Below are 19,121 nucleotides of genomic sequence, written 5' to 3'. Positions count from 1 at the left end.
AGAAGATTATTTTTCAAACTGCACAAAATGTGAACATCTAAAATAGCACCTGTTTTACCTTTTGTATTTGGCCACATTTCTATAATATTACAAACGCGCTTCACACGAGTGTTTTGTTTCTAACTGTTTTCAAAGATGAGCAGCATTCTTATATGCTATTCCTTTAACACTATCAATAGAATATATTTTATTTGCTTTCAATGGCGAAAATGCAAATTCAGTGTTTTTTATTTCTCCATTTTATTATAATTTCAAACGGTTAATAGAGAATTAGCAAAAGGCCATTCACGTTTAGCACAATATGTTGCATTCAATGGAGGTGTATTTCATAATTTAATAAAAATGCAATATAAAATCATTTCTCAAAGAGCACGTATCCATACACGCTAAACAAGACGGGTTTAACTTTTAGCCAATTAAGGAAGCGCCCAAGTGCCTCATTCTATCATGTTTTTGAATTAATTCTCTCCTTACTAGGAGTCACTCAATCCTTAGGACCCAATAAGGCGCCTTTCTCTTTGTTCGCTTTTTGAGAAATCAAGCGGTGTATGACTTTAACTCTATGTCGGTATAGCAACTTTGTTATTGCTTCATATAAAAATTTAATTGGCCAAATGTTCGCCTTTGTTTAGGTTTTATACCATAATTTAATTAACTAGTTTCAAAGGATTTAACAAATGGTTTTAATTAATATTATAAATCAACCAATAATAAAAATCATATCACCAAATGATTGTTATTTCGATTGCATATTGACTAAAGGAACAAACCTCGGGTCAGCTCATATAATCACAATATACTAGACCATGGCTAGCTCACCTGTTAACTCATTGGACCTAAATGTCCGAACCGATCTGGCTGACCAAGCTACACCCACAACTTCCATTATTCGTGACATTAACATACTGATCTTAATGTCCGACCCTTTAACGTTAACTGTCCGTGCTACCCGATACTAGGGATGTAAACGAAAAAATATATAAAAAAGTAAACGAATGGCAAAATTGATATACGAATATTCGGTAATTCTTTCGATCGAATGTTCGAATATTCGATTACCAAAATGAATATTTAAGAAGTGTGGTAAGTATTTGCTATTGTAATTAGTGCATTGGGCCAATACACTTATTGGCACTGTAGCTCAATGAACTACATCTCATTTATTCATTATTTTATAATACTACTTTTCCAGAAGCAGAGACGCACCAAGCATTGGTTGTGTTACCCTTTGTTACGCTGCCTTAAATTTTGGCATCCGACATAATATTTTCCTCGGAAAAAACAGTAATGCATCTGGAAACACTTAATTAATTATTATTAAACTCTTTGATAACGAAATTGCAGAAAAAAACACACACTGAAAGTTAAAATAAATGTTCTGGTTATAATGTGGAGCGAACCAAAGCCGGTACAGTCAATGCAAAATTAGAATACTGACAACAAAACCACTCGCCCACAAGGAATCATACACAACCAGAAGGATAACTTGCCATTCGAAGACATCGTAGACAATATTTTAGCAAGTTCCAGCCGCCAGTATCTTAGTTTTAACACTCCTGATGAGCTTCCACATTTAATTTCTTCATACAAAAAAATAAATCATTTTACTTAAACATGAGCGAGTCCTATCAAACTCTTAGAAACAATCACCCAGTGGCCTAGCAATGCAGTATCATCTAGACTAAGCTACCTGCCAATCACCGAAGTGCATGGTACAAACGTTAGTTTTGCCTAGAAACAAAACTCTTCTCCTAATAAGGTATCTTAAATAGAAGGTACTGTAACTTATTTAGGACTTATTATCTTCTGATTATAGGACTTGGTATCTAACAATTAGGATATTGTTTTTCCTAATTAGGACTAAGTAAATCCTAATTACGAGATTGTATCTCTCAAACATAGCCAAAACAGGACAGTTATATTTCTGTTCTGTTCTCAGGTATATAGACTATGGCACAAGAACGCTCCGATAGCCATTTGATAAAATATGATATTAACTGTATTAACCCAAGCCGTGAGTCAATGATATAAACTAAGAGCATCAAGAACATCTTATCGTGATGTATGTGGACCTTCAATTGAACTAGTCTAATATGGTTATTAGTCTTATCTGGAGAGGAGATCAAAGTGTTTAAATAAAATTAAATAAATTTGCTGTTGTCTCTTATATCATTTGGAAACACTCAGTCCGTTAGTGTTAAGGAGTGAACGGACCATTGCGGGCTTAACTTCTTCGTTTGGATCTATACCATCATACTAAAACGGATGATAGCCCATCAACTGTCACTCACTGAACATTATTCGTATTTTGAACCAAAATGGAAGTGCACGTTAAGCATCATAGCGACAGAAATAATAATATTAGATTAAACAACAAACATGCGAGTTTCTGTGGTTCAGTAATTCAGTTTAATTGGAAAGAAATGGGCTTGCTTTGTATTCAAAACTGGAAATGTATGCTTCCACCTCTATTGGCTTTATTGTGTTACGTTAACGGACTCAACGGCGAATTTGTGCATGACGACGTTTTTGCCATTAAACGTAATCCTGACGTGAGCGGTGCGACGTCACTGGGTGACGTATTTCAGAACGACTTCTGGGGAAGGCGCATTTCTCTCAATACCAGTCACAAGTCTTACAGACCTCTCACAGTTCTGACATTTCGGTAAGTACGGATTTTTTGTTCAATTTGAAATTACTTTCAGTAAACTGCTTGTCGACACACGTGCAATGCACGTGCAATTTAATATTATCACACTATGTATATAACACGATAACGAGAACCTTTACATTAAAATGAACAAAATTTAGATCTGATAACCGCCACGGTAACTGTTCAGAAAGCTGGGTAAATGTTCCTCTCATTGCAAATTAAAGTATTTGTTACCCGACATAACTAAACTAGCATCGTAAAACGTAAATGGATTGTAATTGTCACCAACATGAGAAAAAGTAACAAAAACGATAAAATGAGATAAATCATCAAGGCAAGATTTGAATAAGTCTTCCTCTTTTAAACATACAGAAAATTGCATAAAAATAAAATGCATAATTATATGAAAGATCTATCTATAGTAGTGTTAGATTTGTTCGGAAATATACGAATAGAAAATGAAATCCAGCCATAATGAATATTTTATGATACTGCGGACATTAGAACAGTTGATTCTTTGTCCTCCCCTTTGCGCCAGCGAACATATTCGAAATCAATCAATCTTAACGTACAGAACTATTAAAAAACAAATTAAAAATACGAAATTTTCACCGCAAAAATATGTAATGAAATATAGAAATTTAAGCTGTTGTGGAACATACCTAAAAATGAAGATTTATTTCAGATTAAACCGCAGATTACTGGGCCCAGACCCTTTTTATTTCCACGTGGTTAATGTGTTTCTGCACGTGCTGGTGACGTCTATGTTCGTGCGCACGTGTCGCGACGTTCTCCATGTGGGAAGGACGTGCTCGGCTCTAGCGGGCTGCCTGTTCGCGGTCCACCCTGTGCACGCTGAGGCGGTAACTACTAGTTAAAAGTTATAACTGATAACAGTAACTTAATCTTTCATTATCGATCATAAGTGACAGCCAGTCAGGATTGTTGAAAAAACACATGAGCATATACTTAAAGATGCACTCGTACTCACAAACAATTAATTTTACAATTAATACAAATGTTTTATTATAATCAAATGGGATTAATAACTGTCGAAAACAATGGTTCTGATGAAGGATACCGAGTTTAATTTGAAAGAAATATGCAGAAAGCACGGTATTTCTACCGTATGCGACGATAGTAGATCACAGTAAACCTTTTGGCACTCACCAATTATTTAATAGTTTTGCGTTTTAGCTATTAAATGCACGGTCACAATATTGCTATCAGTAATTAATATTTTCAATAAATGCATTTTTGGAGAGAAGTTAAAGGTTTACTAGTCACTCAAAATGTATGTTGTCATATATGTATATGTATTGATTTTGAATAATAGTGTCACTTTAATACAATTGTGTATACAATTATAGAAAACACATACATTTATTTAAAAAAATCAACAATTTGTTTCACCACTCATGATCGATATTGCCTACCACGGTTTTGATTTTACATAATACCATGTATATACTTGCGTTTTTAGCGAGAGTTTGTACAATTAATCGCGAATGAAAATATAAATAAATAAATACCCTTTCTTTTGAACTACAACAGCAAAATGCGGAAACTACTATTGCAAAAAAATGTAAAAAGAAATAGAAACAGGGTAATAGGGTATACATGTGTAGGAATGCAACTAATTTCCTCCGATTGAAAACAGCATCGTAAGACGTTCTGAGTGCAGATTAAATATTAACATGCAAATTTCTCCAGAGTTGAATGGATTTAGTGAGTCGTACTCTCGTCGAGAGACGGGGATCAAGGCGGTGAATGAAAGCTGCTTATTCATAACGACACCATGCCACTTGTGTCAAAGGGCTCGAGTGAATTTCAATGAAGGCGAGCCCCATGTGGGCAAACAATCTTCAAATTTGATTTATTGCTCCACTTGATGTAATGAAAGTCATCTTAGCTTTAAAATAAAAAATAAATGTATGCATCCATTATGCATTGGTATTTTTATCTCTTTCTTTTACCAAGAACGTATTGCTGTATTGATGAGCACACGTCACCATAATTTCCGAATTGTTCCTTATGAAGCTCTTATAGATGTCAAATTATTTTTATATTTCTCCTATAAGTAAGAAGTATGATACTGATTTGATGGATTCAATTTTTTCAGCAATTTGATTTAATCTACGATATCATTTCTGTATCAAAAAAGTGTAACATTAATACAAGTCTGTCACGCACCTGGTTACATGCTAATTGTTACAAAATTATGGGCATTCTTCCCAGTCTCGTCCACGTCTATTCAGTTCGCTTGATGATTTCTATCATCATAAATTGAAACTTATATCTTTTATGCAAGGTTGTTTGAATTCATCTTAAACATGAATGTGTTGAATTTACTATAAAATGACACTCGCCCATTGACACCTTTTCATTTGCTTTTTAAGAAAATGAATGACTAAATGTGCTTTATCAACACTTATTACTCAGATACAGCTGTGACAATGTGATGTACGACAGAGAACGTGAAAATAAAATGAGTCATCCATAATATAATATGTCGGACACATACTCATAAATTAGCTCTACATATGTTTATAATCGTTGTCGAATCCCTTTAAAATTAAGAAAAGAAACATGTTTCCAAACAGTCAAATGCCCTGCAGTCATAAACTATCAGGTGGAGATTACCGAACCACCGCACGTGTTCAGTGACATGATGCACGTGTAAGTCTACTCTATCCGTCAATATCCACATTTTCAAGCGTTTCGAACTTCAAATTTGAATAACACCAAAGCAGTCACTTATTTTCCACCAAATAACCGCTTTTCCGCGGTGTACTGACTGGCGCTCGTTTCAGGTGACGGGTATTGTGGGTCGGGCGGATGTTCTCGCGGCTGCGTTCTTCCTCCTCGCTCTCGGACTGTACACGAGGTAATGACATTTTAGTGGAACAACTTCACCAACCATCAACAATAACACGACGAACGAATATATAAACTGCACGATGACGTTAGAACAATAAGCCTGCTTACACAGACTCTTCAGTGAAATGCGCGTGTCTTTCTATTTATTTTTTTTCGATCTCCTGGTCAGTTACTTACATACGATATCCAAATATTGGGAACGAGACACTGAGGCTCTTTGATGGCATAATTTCAGAACCGCTGCGTTCTCGCCTTGCTCCCCTTCCGGTATGGCGTCCCTGGCCGGCGCGCTGGTATGCGCGATGGCTGCAATGTTGAGCAAGGAGACGGGAGCCACGGTGCTGGGAACCATGGTAGTCTATGAACTACACAGACACTACACACGGTCCGCACGACTATAAAACTATTTTCTTCTGACATTAAAGCTGCACTCTTTCAGATTAAACATGTTGACAACTGTTTTATTTTTTGTCTTCGAACGAGCCAATTTATGCGAAAGTGCAAGAAAATCAGTGATATAAGACTTCTGACAAAACATCGGATCGCAGATTTTCATATTTAAGTCAATGATGTTGTGTGCATTTTTCTTAAACCGTAAGTAACGCTTTTAGCCATAAACAATAATTTTCGAACGGAAATAAGAAAATCTGCGATCGAAGGCTTATATCACTGGTTTGCAGATATTTAAGCAAAAACTGGCACATTCCAAGAACAAAATATAAAAAGTTGTAAAAACGGTAAATCAGTTTGCAGCTTCAACGTCGGCCAGCTAAACGTTTATAACGATTTTTTTACGTATAAACTGAACGTCTTTTTGGTACACGAGCAAGATATAAAACTGAAAACTAGAACAAAAACGTATTGGTATACAGGCCCCAATTTCTCGAAACTTCTTAAGCTTAACAGGCTTAAGTCGCTTATTTCAATTAGCCAAAATACATACTAATAATAGATTTTGATAAATGAAAAATGTTTTTTTTCTAATTAGAATACATATTTTCTTATATAATTTATAAAAACTCTTAAAGAAGTAAATATAATGCATATTTCAGAACAACAGAAATAGTGAGTTTAGGTAAATCCTGTTATAAGGGACTTAAGAAGTTTCGAGAAATTGGGGCCAGGTCTATTTGTGTTTGAAGCTTTGCAGTTAAAGGTATCGTACCTTCAAAGCAGAAATATATGAAATGCTTAAATACTTTGTCTTGTTAACCGTTTATTTACAGCATTAAATTTAATGTTTGTGTGTTTCTTTTTTTTTCATTTCCAGGAAGACGGATAAGACAGACACATTCATCAGGTTGACGTCTGTCTTGATATTCGTAAGTTACGTTTAATCCCAACGTCTTTTATTATTCTTAAACAAATACATTTGTTTCATACATGCTTGAATACGTTAAATTCATTTCAGACCGTTGTGCTGTTGTGTGCCCGCGTGAATCTAATGGGAGGCACGTTACCAGCGTTCACGCCGCATGACAACCCGGCAGCGTTCGCAACGAGCATGCTGACAAGGTGAGCACGTGCAACTCGTTCGTTGTTCATGTTATCAGTCATGTTATGAATATATCTTACTCTGTTATTTAATGCAATTCTTTTTGTAAATCAACGTAATAAATCTAAGATAAGCCACTCTATTTCACCAAAATGAAAACGATACACGTCAATGAATGAATCAATTTATATCTTAATTTCCTTATGAAAGGAGGTTTGCGTTCATGCGTAATATAAAGCGCTTTAAACAAACGTATAAACATTTTTAATGTGAATAATAAGTATGTCATAACAATAACGCAGAAAATACTAAAGGAAACAGTAATAAAACACTAAAATAATAAAGGACACTTCTAAAAATGGAAGAACAACAGAGCGCGTTGTCAATATTATCGATATCATGAAAATAATTTCTAATATTCAATGGTTTACCAAACTTAATTAGCTTAAATATACTAGCTATATATATTTCTGTACTTTATAATAAATGCTTTCTTTTTTTTAATAAAGACGGATGTAGCGTCTGTAACTCGTAAAATATATCAAATTACCTGCTAATGCAAATTTAGTTCAACTACATTCAAATTGTTTTTTTAGTAGATGCCTATCTAAATAATTCACCTGCATCATTGAATCATAAAATCACAGCAGAATCTTTATTATGAATAGCATGCACCTAAACGGAAGTATTTAAATGTTTCAACATGCATGTTTTCTGTCAAAAACAACTTAAATATGTAAAAAATATCAAATAAGTCTTGACAAATTATATTCGGTACACTTTTAAATATAACCGTAAGGCCACTGTTTTTTATTGTTCGTTTAACTAAGCCGCCGCTCAAAAAAAACGCGTTTTCAGAAAAAATCATTGGAAATCCCAAACTGTTTCATTCCCTCTGCTCCGAATTTAACCCGTTTAAAATAAAACGTCGGAGGAAAGGAGGACATCCTTCCACATAAACTTTTCATCGTTTCTATAGCCAGTCGTCATCCAATCGTAAGCGCTGATTCTTGTATCCAGGCGTTTGATTGGACAACATCGATCGAAGAAACATTGCGGACTGGTTACAGTTTAGCTATTTCTCGGACAGCAACACAGAAAATTATTTTGTTAAAAAAAGAAAATGATACTGTCTCTGATATTATCAACACAAGCAATCCCTCTAATATACTTGAATGTAAAGAATGTATGTGGATATCTAACGGCTGGAAATGCAAGTAAACATGAAGGGAGATCGTCATACCAAATGACATGCCGGGCTCCGTGTTGATACAATTTGGAGTAAAATTTATTGTCATAGAAGGTTCTGTTAAAATAGGGGGAAAAAACGTGCTCCCTACAAAGACTTTCAATTCATCGATATAATGATGTCCACGACGAAGAAATTTGATGGGGTACCACCTGAAAAGTATTACTCTGGCAGTTTGCACTCTGACTAAACCCTTTTATTTGTGGCGATGCCACGGACCTATTATATTCCGTGTATGTGCCATACCAAAAAACGCTGCACATAATAAGTTCAGAATAGTTTTTACTTTCTTTTTCTGTGTATAAACCTAGGAAGAAAAGAGTGCCCTGGTTTGGGATTCAGACCCACAACCACCGAAGCACTAGCATGGCCATCTAATGACAGGTTTCAGACTCATGGTTTTGTCTGAATTTGTGCTTATAATCTAATGTTTCATTTCCTGCCAAAAAATAAAACAAGATTTTGAAATTTTACTTTTTATTTCATTTCCTCCTCCTACGAACATATTCAATCAATTAAACAAACAATGTAAAATAAAATGCCTAATGGAAAAACATATAATTCAAATGCAGTGCACATGTTCCTAATGTCAATCTATACTTAGCCCTTGTCTTCATTTCCGGTCAGGTGGTTCACGCATGCTCACATCTGGACGTATAACATGTGGTTGCTGCTGGCCCCGGCGCGGCTGTGTTACGACTGGCAGCACGGTTCCATCCCGATCGTGCACGCCTTAACCGACATGCGTAACCTAGTAACCGTCGCCATGGCGACAATCGGCTGTTACCTTGGTTACAAGCTTCTAGTATCATTTACAAAGGTAGTGAAAGTAGTACCCGTGTTTAGATAAAACACAAGAGAAGACTCTGAAATACACTTAAAATGTACAAGACTTTCATGTTTTATTCATGGATTCTTATCGTTAGTAAATGAACATCATAATTAACATTAATAATTATGTGTGCATTCTTGATTTGGCGGTTATTCGATCTAGATGGACCTCATTATTTTAGGAGAGGCGGTTGTTGTGGTCTGTTGTGCTGCTCCTACTGCCCCTCTTTCCGGCGTCCAACATCCTCTTCACCGTCGGTTTCGTCCTGGCAGAGCGCGTACTCTATATACCCAGGTGAGCATTATTTAACACGATTTTATAAAACGGCAGTGTCCTGCTGATGTGCTTTAATGGGACGCCGCAATTTGGGGAAACATAACTTGGGTCATGTAAAATGCGATAAAGACTTTCATTAGCAGGTTTATTAGACTAATTAAAACCATATCATAAGTAAGGTCGTCGCTTTAGGTTGATATACCAGACAAAGGTAAGTATAACTGATTCTTATTGGTTATTTCGTATTGACAGTTTCGGCTTCTGTCTGCTCGTTTCCACCGGAGTGTGTCACGTGTGCCGTGAGTGGCGGCACTATCGACGTCACGTGATCACGTGTTTCTGGCTGCTGATACTTCTGCATGCAGCAAAGACTTTCACACAAAATCAGATCTGGAAGGACAGAGAAACACTCTTTAGGTAGGCGACAAACCGAATGCAGTTTTCAAAGCGTTCCATCTAAGTCATCTCTATTAGCAAAAATGAATAAATTGTCAAAAAGGATATAGAATTTGAATATTCTAACTCGTGTTGATCTTAAACTATTAGAGTTACAAAGAGTAAAAAAATCGGTCCTTTTAATCTGGTTCGAGCCAACGAGGATATCAAGCCATGAGATATCAAGCCATGAGATATCGAACCAACGAGTTTCGACCGTACTTTTCTTTGTAAGTTTCATGCAGCAAATGTTTAATTATGAAGCGATGTTCTAAGTTCTAAAACTGAATGTCTTTTGGTACGTATACTACAGTTCGCCTTCTGCCATTCTTTCTGCCTGTTCAGAATATAGATTTAAATCACTGTCTACAATCAGGTCCGGGTTGGCGGCGATGCCACACAACGCAAAGGTGCACTACAACTACGGCAACTTCCTGAAAGACGCCGGCCGCCGGGATGAGGCTATTCAGCACTACAGGGAGGCTATCAGGTGATTTATACATGTATATTTCACCATTCAACTGATGAAATGAATGTCTTTGATACCGATTATCAAAGCCCTGCCAATTTCGACGTTGATTTTGTTTGACCACAGCGTGGACAAATGAGTAGTTTCTACTTATATTTCACTCGTCTATTTCAGACTAGATCCAACCTACGCCAGCGCCCTAAACAACCTTGGTGTCCACCTGCAGGATCGACAGGAGGCAGAGATACACTTCCGGGAGGCCATCCGTATCCTTCCTTCCCACCAGGGCGCACACATCAACCTCGGAAACATTCTGTTGTACGTACACTTCAGCTCATGGTGCATCGTACCTGCGTATTCAAAGGCTCTCTAGATTTAGGTTTGGTAAATATTTCTGACCAAATAGATTGGCTGCACCAGTGAGGATACAGCTACACAACACACAAGCACCTACTTATGAAAAGGGCCGTCGTTTATCCTCAGTGTAAGCAAATAAAACAGCAGAATACATATATTAAGGAGCAAATACAATGTGCAAGACAGGGCAAATCTATGAATTGAAGTTAAACACTAGAGTTGATGAGAATCCTAACCTGTTCTTGTATTAAACAAACAGAAAAAAAACATCTAGAGAGTGGCAGGGAAACTTAAACCTCAACCAGGATTAAAACTAAAAGCGTCAATTAAAAAGGGCGGCTAACTTAAGACTAATGAATAGCTAGCAACAACGCCCACCTTTAATATTAATAAATTGTCTCATCTTTTTAAATTATCTTGCTTTCATAGTTTTAGTTTCCGAATATTTATTTGTTCTTCACTATACAGCTTCGTTTTGTAATCAATGAAACACAGACTAGCAACGTTATATAGTATTGATAGAACTCCAACACTAAAGTTAATGAGAATCCTAAACTGTTCTTATAATAATATAAACAAACTTGCACAGATATCTAGAGAGTGGGAGGGAAAATGAACGTCTACTCAGGATGAAAAATAAAAGCGACAATACAAAAGGGCGGCTAACTTAAAACATGTAGCAACAATGGCCACTCTTTCTGTATTTCTTATATAGTTTTTGTTTTCAAATTTATATTTTGTCTTCACTATACAGCTTGTTGGTATACTCAACTGCAACACAGACTAGTATCGTTATGTAGTATTGCGTACATGCACTATTAAAGTGTAAGTTGTCATGTGCCTTGTATCGGACATTTATATAAAATGCTACAGGTTCCTGAATGCATAAAGAGTATACATGTAACGATATATAATTTCGTGCAGCAAACGCGGTGAACGCGAAGCTGGTTTCAGGCTGCTAGAGAGGGCGGTGGAGCTGGGACCAGGGAACCCGGACGCCCTGACATCCCTTGGGTACAGCTTGATGGAACTGGGTCGACTGCAGGAGGCGGAACACTCCCTCGATGCCGCACTTCACATCAGCCCGGACTTCCGGGAGGCGCTGTTAAACTATGGTGCGCTGATGAATAAAATGGGTAAGGAACAGAAGGTGTTGCTTCCACATAGTGCTTCAAATCCTGGATCCGCTCCTGATATGGGACACTTATTTTGTTGCTCCATATTCTGAAGAATGTTTGAATATTGTACACGGCTTTATATAACTATTGTTTTATTTAAAGTTTTTGTATTCCAAAACATTTGGTATAAACATAGCACGCACACCCGCTTTGTTTTGATTTTATTATATTTTAAATTGTTTTGTTCACCAGACAATCACGAGGCATCTGCCCGCCTGTACATGAGGGCGCACTCTCTGGAGCCTGGGGATCCCGGGACACTCGTGTCCGCCGCCTCTGCCCTCCACAAGTCCGGTGATAAAGCTGGAGCCGAGGCCGCCCTAAAACAGTTAGTTGGGATTCCCCTTTATTCACTAAAAGACCGACATTTAGTACCCTGAATTGCACCAAGAGTATATAGTCCGGTCAGTTGGACAGGTTGCCTGTTGTTCTGTCGCAATATTAAGTCACAATATATTACGTCTAGAAACTAAGACATTACTGATTGAATATCCGGTGTTAAGGGTCTGTTGCATTCGGAACTTCTCAGCCATTTTTATCGAAAACAACTTTGGATGACTTTTGACGGTTTACATACTCAAACAGTGGTACGTATAAGCCCGCTGCAAGTAGATCGCGTAGTAATTTTATTTAGCAGTTAAACTTTATGACTTAACTCTTGGGAATCTTAATGATGTTTGCAATGATTCACTTCACTGGCATTCAATTTAAACTTAAATCAATAAATACAACTCTAAAACACCACATTTAATAAAAGATGAAATTCAAACATTTACGAACTACTTCAACTGATGTACCGGCATACAACCGAGGTTGTTTTCGATAAAAATGGCCGAGGAGCTCCGAATGGGTCTGTTGAAGTCAATACGCCGCCTAGCGTTAAAAAATGGTACGCACTAAATGAAATCATTATATTACACAGTCACTCAACAGTATTTAGGATATCTACAAAGGCCATTATTATTCATCGTGTCTTAGTATAATTTCCGGTGTTTTCTTACAACCCCAGGGCACTTTCAATACGGCGAGACGCGGCGACATTGGAACAGCTGGCGGTGCTCTACTACGGCACCGGACGGACAACCGACGCCCTCACCCTCTACAAGAACGTCGCGAGAATGGGTTCCGAGGCATCCGTTGATGCCATGCTTAGATATGTACGTCACAGAGATCATAGACTGACATCATTGCCATTATATCTATATATACATCGTCATGCAGTCTTTTACAAAGTTAAAACACAGCAGAAAGCAATACATAGAACATTTATATTTGAACCGGGGCAAGGTTCACGAAAAAACACATAAGTCAACAAATATGTTAAAGTATTTGCCTTGTTCCATTAATAGTTCATGTAGTTTATTATTTCTTTCAATGATATGAACAAAAAATATATTTTCTAACAGGCAAAGATTCTGGCCTCCGAGGAGCAGTTGGTCGAAGCGGAACGAATTCTAACGGATCTTGTTGTACAATTGCCAAAGAATGTAGAAGTGTTGGACACCGCTGCTAAGGTTCAGAGCAGACTCGGTAAATATCAGGAGGTAGGTCCGTTCAACATATTTGGTACTACTAGACGTAGTCATTTCATGTTTTTTGTATTCCTGTAAAGATTGAAAATAAAGAATTATTTTATAATATTTAATTGAATTACAATGGATAGCAAATAAGTCAATTTAGTATGTACTTTTATTATGTAAGAATGAAAATTCCATCAAACATGGTCAAAAATGCATTCCGTTCCAAAAAATAGTATACATTTAATTGCTGTGGTAGCCATATGTTACAAATATATGAATACTAATTTTAAATCCTGCTGACATGTTTCCACAGGGACTTTCCCTGTTCACCCGGGCGATCAACCTAACCCGGGGCGGGGCGGAAGGCGATCTGGGGGACATGCTCTACAACAGGGGAACCAACTTCAAGGACTTGAAACAGTTCAAACAAGCGCTCCGGGTAGGAATATTTCCTCCTAGATTATAATTTTAACGCGATCAACGTTGTACGAGCTGTTGGTGGGCTTTTCTTTGAATAGTTCATGCAAATACGTCAATTGGATATTATTTCGATATTAAACTTAAGTTTGTTTATGAAATAAATTAATAGATTGATACAATACCCAAGCTTAAAACGAACTTAAACAACCTTGAATATGCGGACATTTTATTATTTGTAAACGAAATGCTTGTACATTTCAGGATTTTGAATCGGTCTTGAGAATCACTCCTGACCACGTTTCATCGCTCGGCAACATCGGCGCTATTTACCATATGAATGTTAGTAACGAATTCAACTTACTTTAAGTAATTAATAATATCACAATATTCGATCGATACGCAGTAATGTGAGTTCTGGATGCACTGTGACCCCATAATAGTTTGGCATCATTTGAGAGGATTCCAAATGCAGAAAAATTATATGTAAAGGTAATACATGAATACCGAAAATAATATATATTAAAGTATAATAACACACAAGCTTTTCGGTCTCTGAAGATTGCAAATACGCCATTGAATGACCGATTCTGCTTCAACACAAACAATACTGCAATTACATTATTTATAATGTATTTCATGCTTTTCTTTTAAATTTTAGTAATCAGAGAGAAATACCCTTTCAAATGATCATTGATATCAAAACTGTATGGCATCAAAGTTCAACAATTTCGCCGATGGCTCAATACAATGACAAGCTTAATTGTACATTGGATGCCTAAGTGATATATTTTATCGATGCAGTATTATAATAACATATTAAATTAGATAATATAAAATAAATATATAATCCATGATATTGTGCGTGAATCTTTTAGGCAGTGATGCAAACTTCCATGGTAAGGCGTATAAAGCTTGGAATGGTTAATTTTCATAACGCAAGCTTTTAAAAAGTTGTTTCATTTTTTTTCTAAAGATAATGTATGCTACAGATAAAAGCTTAGGTTATAAAAAAAGTATAAAAGCTCCACAAACTCTTGAAGTCAGAAAGATATTTTTATTTAGACATTCAGTTTTTTCGCCTTTTCAACAGCTCGTCATTCTTCTTGTAAAAGCTACCTTTAGCCCCTGTCACCAGCTCCTCCCTCTGGTAGAAAGCTATCCTCAGCCTCTTTTACTTACTCTTCCTCCTTCTGGTAGAAAATCTTCAGCCTCTTTCACCAGCTCTACACTTCTTCTGGTGGAAAGCTATCCTCAGTCTCTTTCAGCAGCCCTTCACTTCTTCTGGTAGAAGCCAGCTCGACACTTCTTCTGGTGGAAAGCTATTCTCAGCCTTTTTCACTTACTCTTCCTTCTTCTGGTAGAAAGCTATCCACATCCTCTTTCACCAGCTCTACATTTCTTCTGGTAGAAAGCTATCCACATCCTCTTTCACCAGCTCTACATTTCTTCTGGTAGAAAGCTATCCGCAGCCTCTTTCATCAGACCTACACTTCTTCTAGTAGAAAGCTATCTTCAGCCTCTTTCACCAGCTCTTCACTTCTTCTGGTAGAAAGCTATCCTCGGCCTCTCTCACCAGCTCTACACTTCTTCGGGCTGATAGCTATCCTCAGCCTCTTTCATCAGACCTACACTTTTTCTAGTAGAAAGCTATCCACATCCTCTTTCACCAGCTCTACATTTCTTCTGGTAGAAAGCTATCCACATCCTCTTTCACCAGCTCTACACTTCTTCTGGTGGGAAGCTATCCTCAGCCTCTTTCATTTACTCTTCCTTCTTCTGGTAGAAAGCTATCCTCAGCCTCTTTCACCAGCTCTACACTTCTTCGGGCTGATAGCTATCCTCAGCCTCTTTCACCAGACCTACACTTCTTCTAGTAGAAAGCTATCCGCAGCCTCTTTCATCAGACCTACACTTCTTCTAGTAGAAAGCTATCTTCAGCCTCTTTCACCAGCTCTTCACTTCTTCTGGTAGAAAGCTATCCTCAGCCTCTTTCACCAGCTCTACACTTCTTCGGGCTGATAGCTATCCTCAGCCTCTTTCACCAGCTGTACACTTCTTCTGGTAGAAAGCTATCTTCAGCCTCTTTCGCCAGCTCTTCACTTCTTCTGGTAGAAAGCTATCTTCAGCCTCTTTCACCAGCTCTTCACTTCTTCTGGTGGAAAGCTATCTTCAGCCTCTTTCATTTACTATTCCTTCGTCTGGTCCCCAGCCTCTTTCACCAGCTGTACACTTCTTCTGGTAGAAAGCTATCTTCAGCCTCTTTCATTAGCTCTACACTTCTTCTGGTAGAAAGCTATCTTCAGCCTCTTTCACCAGATCTTCACTTCTTCTGGTAGAAAGCTATCTTCAGCCTCTTTCACTTACTATTCCTTCGTCTGGTCCTCAGCCTCTTTCACCAGCTGTACACTTCTTCTGGTAGAAAGCTATCTTCAGCCTCTTTCACCTACTGTACACTTCTTTCAGCCTCTTTCACTTACTCTTCCTTCCCTTGGAAGAAAGATATCCTCGTTTACTTAAAACCCCTCGAACTGATGTCATCTTGACCCGAACAAGTATTTAAACTAGGAGAGTATCAATACTCTTTTTAACAGTGTCAAAAAATTATTCAAATCCATTCGTTCCGGAAAGTGATTGATAATAATTTATGGGAAATCATTTTCAATATAAACTATAAATATTGAGGTGAAAAATGGACCTGGTGTTTCTGCCTTTTCACTGTCCGAAGTCAATTCAGTTTTATACAGCTCCGTTATTGATGTTTTAGTAGTTGACTTAGATTTTACATATGAATAAAACGTCTTAGGATTTCAGTTCCCTAGAAAATGGTTTCCTCCTGAATTCTAACAGTGTTTTTTACAACCTTCTCACCTTATTTTTAGTCTTTTAAATAGTTCATATGTCTGCACCCCCCCCCCCCAAACACACCCACACCCACACTTTTTTATAGCTCCTACAAAGCCTTTCCTCTCTTTATTAAGTTTATTAGTCAACAACACCGAGTGTCTGCACCCATTTCCTGCACTTCTTATTAGGAATATTTCGATATATGTGTTTTACTTATCTTTGAAATAGTCCCACCGTTCACTTACAGTTTAGTGGTATATTTTCTCTTCTTAACCTATATCCAAAAGGCCTTTCATGGCACTAAAATTGCCTTATTATAATCAAGTCTGTTTTTGTCAATTGTAAAACATCTTGATACATAAAAGTTACGTTTCCTTAATAGGTTTTCAGCACTAACATTTGAAACCATTTCATTTTCATTGGTAAATATGAAATCTAGTAAGGATTGCAGTCATTGCATCACCTAGTGTTCGCGTTGCTCCTGAAACATGTTTCTGTCAAAACCAGTGTGAGTGTACTCAAAGTGTATAATACTCATACTATCAATGTTTCAGGGGGATTTGAAGAAAGCCCGCCGACACTACGAACGTGCCCTAGCTCTGGAGCCGGGCAACAGCATTATAAGAGACAACGTAGAGAAGCTAGCCCGGCTTGAAAACCATAGAGTAGACGGGGCGCACTGATTTGTTGCTGCAGTCACACAACCACTACGACCGGCTCCTGGCGCACGTCTTGTCTGAGAGCGAGCGGGACGGCGGAGCGGGTTGATATGTTATCGTAGTCACACAACCACTACGGCCCTGTCCTGGTACTCGTCTTGTCTGAGAGTGAGCGGGGCGGGTTGAGCTTTTATCGTAGTTCTGGTGCTCGTCTTGTCTGAGAGCGAGCGGAATGACGGAGCGGACTGGGTTGTTATCGTAATGATTGAGTCCTGGTGCCGGGCATTAATAAAACAAATATGTCTGTCAAGCTCGCCTAGCTTAGCGGCATGATAGTCTTAAGTGGCACCGTAGTTATCCATCACTAACTACAACCACAACTCACAACTCACCACACTACACCATCACGTACAGTCCCGTTCCGTTAGTAGAGCCGGGGATGTCTCTAACGAATGCAGTGCGATTGAATTAGGTCGAACCCTTATTAGCCTGAGCTAAGAGACGCCTATTTTACAATTGTTCAAATACCGGTATATATCATATGTGGGTATGCATATTATGTATTGGTCCCTGATATCAATGCCATGGGCGTTAAGTTGCCGAGGCATCGAAGTAAAAGCAGAACCAGACAGATTCATTGTAGTGTGAACTATCTTGGATATGCACCATAGCAATGAATGTCTGACTCCTCGTTGTAGATTAAGTCACTCCCACATTGAACGAAAAGTATGACCGACTTTCAGAATTCCCCAGAAGTTGCTTGTTGAATGTACAGGTTACTGGTCAAGATGATTAATGTCGATGTTATAAATGTTTTTTTTAGCTTGAAAGCATGATACAAGTAAAGAATAATAAGAGATATAACTCTATCATATAACTTATTATTTTTTCATTATGGTAAACACTTTTGATCACATGCTGATCACGTTGTTAGAATCGGTGGAATTGTTGAAATTTGACAATGTTGTTTACACCGTTGCTAGGCAAAAGATATGATTAATTGAATGCAAAACATAAAATATTATCAATGTTATTGTAAAATGATTTGAATCAATAATATAACATTCAGTGTTCATCTGTATTGTTCTTGTTCTTATATATGGGACGCATTTTCTTTCGGCTGTGGACATTTGTCCCAAGTTACATGTATATGATATTGTATTCACTGTTAAATAAATCTTGAATGGGTTCTTCTGAAGTATGAACTTATATTGACTCTAGTCTCGTTTTGATTGATAGTGTTCATTGGCAGCTTTAGTCAGCTCACCGATTTAATAATTAAAAACTAATTTTGCTACGTTTGATGATCCCGAAGCACTAATTTTAATGAAAGAATGCCGCGTCATGATATTTATGTATAGCATATCGATGGTATTCCTTCAAAATGCCGAAGTTTTTTTTTTCTGTTTCGGATTTGTACATCACTAAATTCAATTAAGGCGAGCCGCATCTAATTCCAAAATGACGAGTAAATAGTCCAATGGAAAATGGTGTTGTTTCATGCGATCAAAATGTTGAGCAATGATTTGACATCTCACAGAGAAGCAAAAATGCCGATCCTTTAAAAATTGTATCTACAGAAATTTTAACTTCGGCATTTTGTAAAAAACACGTGTGATCAAATTACCTTTATAAAATGTGACGCACTCTGAGATTTTGGGTCCAAATGAGGTAATTTTTGTAAAGAAATGTGTGATGAACTTCTGAGAACATGGGATTTTGTAGCTTCGACATTTCGAAGTGAGGCCACTTCATTGAAAAATAAAATTCAAAAACATAGCTAAGTATGTGACTTTGATCATGGACCTTATATTCACTTTTGGCTTGATTCTGAGCTTAAAGATGCACTCTTAC

At 37.4% G+C, this 19,121-nt stretch overlaps 1 protein-coding gene across 2 annotated transcripts; it reads left to right on the top strand.

Moving 5' to 3' along the window:
- Positions 1-2,055: 2,055 nt before the first annotated feature.
- On the top strand, positions 2,056-18,457 carry LOC128238886 (protein O-mannosyl-transferase TMTC1-like). Of its 2 annotated transcripts, XM_052955192.1 has the most exons (19): positions 2,056-2,665; positions 3,339-3,516; positions 5,467-5,540; positions 5,769-5,918; positions 6,804-6,855; positions 6,945-7,048; positions 8,905-9,097; positions 9,291-9,403; positions 9,638-9,802; positions 10,197-10,310; positions 10,464-10,607; positions 11,571-11,782; positions 12,017-12,152; positions 12,834-12,981; positions 13,231-13,368; positions 13,658-13,783; positions 14,026-14,103; positions 14,640-14,660; positions 17,163-18,457. In XM_052955192.1, exons 1-19 carry the CDS (start codon positions 2,319-2,321, stop codon positions 17,289-17,291), a joined length of 2,622 nt encoding a protein of 873 aa, XP_052811152.1. In that variant the 5' UTR covers positions 2,056-2,318; the 3' UTR covers positions 17,292-18,457. The 2 variants fall into 2 exon arrangements, with proteins under 2 accessions (XP_052811152.1, XP_052811153.1); XM_052955193.1 differs by lacking the exon at positions 14,640-14,660.
- The last annotated feature ends 664 nt before the right edge of the window (positions 18,458-19,121 follow it).

This window comes from Mya arenaria, chromosome 6 (genome assembly GCF_026914265.1).
Source record: "Mya arenaria isolate MELC-2E11 chromosome 6, ASM2691426v1".
Lineage (NCBI taxonomy): Eukaryota > Metazoa > Mollusca > Bivalvia > Myida > Myidae > Mya > Mya arenaria.
The sequence above is the reverse complement of the archived record's forward strand: the minus strand, read 5'-3'. Positions and strand labels throughout refer to the sequence as shown.

What these genes read in the sequence shown, in the direction of transcription:
- LOC128238886 (XM_052955192.1), top strand. Translation starts at nt 2,319, where the DNA reads ATGGAAGTGCACGTTAAGCATCATAGCGACAGAAATAATAATATTAGA. An exon ending in TTCTAGTATCATTTACAAAG is followed by an intron (nt 9,098 to 9,290) that starts GTAGTGAAAGTA and finishes TCATTATTTTAG; the next exon opens with GAGAGGCGGTTGTTGTGGTC. An exon ending in TTGATGCCATGCTTAGATAT is followed by an intron (nt 12,982 to 13,230) that starts GTACGTCACAGA and finishes ATTTTCTAACAG; the next exon opens with GCAAAGATTCTGGCCTCCGA.